Source organism: Ailuropoda melanoleuca, chromosome 12 (assembly GCF_002007445.2).
Source record: "Ailuropoda melanoleuca isolate Jingjing chromosome 12, ASM200744v2, whole genome shotgun sequence".
NCBI classification, from domain to species: domain Eukaryota; kingdom Metazoa; phylum Chordata; class Mammalia; order Carnivora; family Ursidae; genus Ailuropoda; species Ailuropoda melanoleuca.
In genome coordinates, this window is record NC_048229.1 from 44,910,275 (window position 1) to 44,911,055 (window position 781).

The following is a 781-nucleotide window of genomic DNA, read 5'->3' on the forward strand; positions in this document are numbered from 1 at the left end:
CGCAGACTCAAGAGAGGGCACGTTTGCCTCACTAGTGATGACCCGTGGGAGCCTGAGGCCGGGCCTGCTCAGTAAACCGTCCCAAATCAGAAGCGAAGCAGAGGGCAAGGAAGACCTTCCCTCCCTTCTGCGGACTGTGTTGCTTATGAACTGAATGCTTCCCGGCTTTGTCCGCGACAAGGACCCAACCACAGGGCTGGTGCCGTCTGTCCCGCGTACGGCAGAGCTCCGTTCTCTACATGAGGACTGTTCCTCGAAACTCCAGCCAGAGTAACATCTGGGTTCAGATACTCTGACGCTCATTAAAACTCTCCCTTTGAAATGCTTCCTTTGAGGTTCATGAACAAGCCCCTCTCGGTGGATGACGTCATGAAGCTGCTCATTTCCATCGCTGAGGAGAGGAAAATGAAAGAGGACATTGAGAAGGGCGCGACGATTGCAGGGTCTGGGGCCTTCATCGGTGGTCTGGTCGGAGGACCACCCGGAATAGCTGCGGGTAAGTGCAAGCTCGCAGGGACAGTCATCCTCCAAGGGTGTTGTAACAAAGGCCTTTGAAACCACAGAGACCTCACAGAAGTCTCTGTCCTGCGGGAGACGTTGGTTGAGTTGAGGTTGCTTCTGTGACATGATTTGTGTCCCTAATTCATCCTACTGAAAACACAGGCTTCTGAGAGTGAAGGTCTCCGAAATGCAGGGCTTTCCAGCAAATGGCATCCGTGTCATGCAGACCTGGAGGGCGCCTCTCCCCTCAGCGATGTGTCCGGGCATCTGAAGATGAAAG

The 781-nt window shown here is 54.3% G+C and overlaps 1 protein-coding gene across 2 annotated transcripts in view; it reads left to right on the forward strand.

Annotated features, from left to right (window-relative positions):
- The first annotated feature begins 281 nt into the window (after positions 1-281).
- Positions 282-781, forward strand: part of LOC117795266 (protein C19orf12 homolog) — a 5,022-nt gene continuing 4,522 nt past the window's right edge. Inside the window, exon 1 of one of the 2 annotated variants that reach the window (XM_034639214.1) lies at positions 282-496. In XM_034639214.1, the coding sequence (XP_034495105.1) occupies positions 322-496 (175 nt within the window). In that variant the 5' untranslated portion in view covers positions 282-321. The remainder of the gene's footprint in view (positions 497-781) is intronic. The other variant, XR_004619179.1, reaches the window with a different exon arrangement.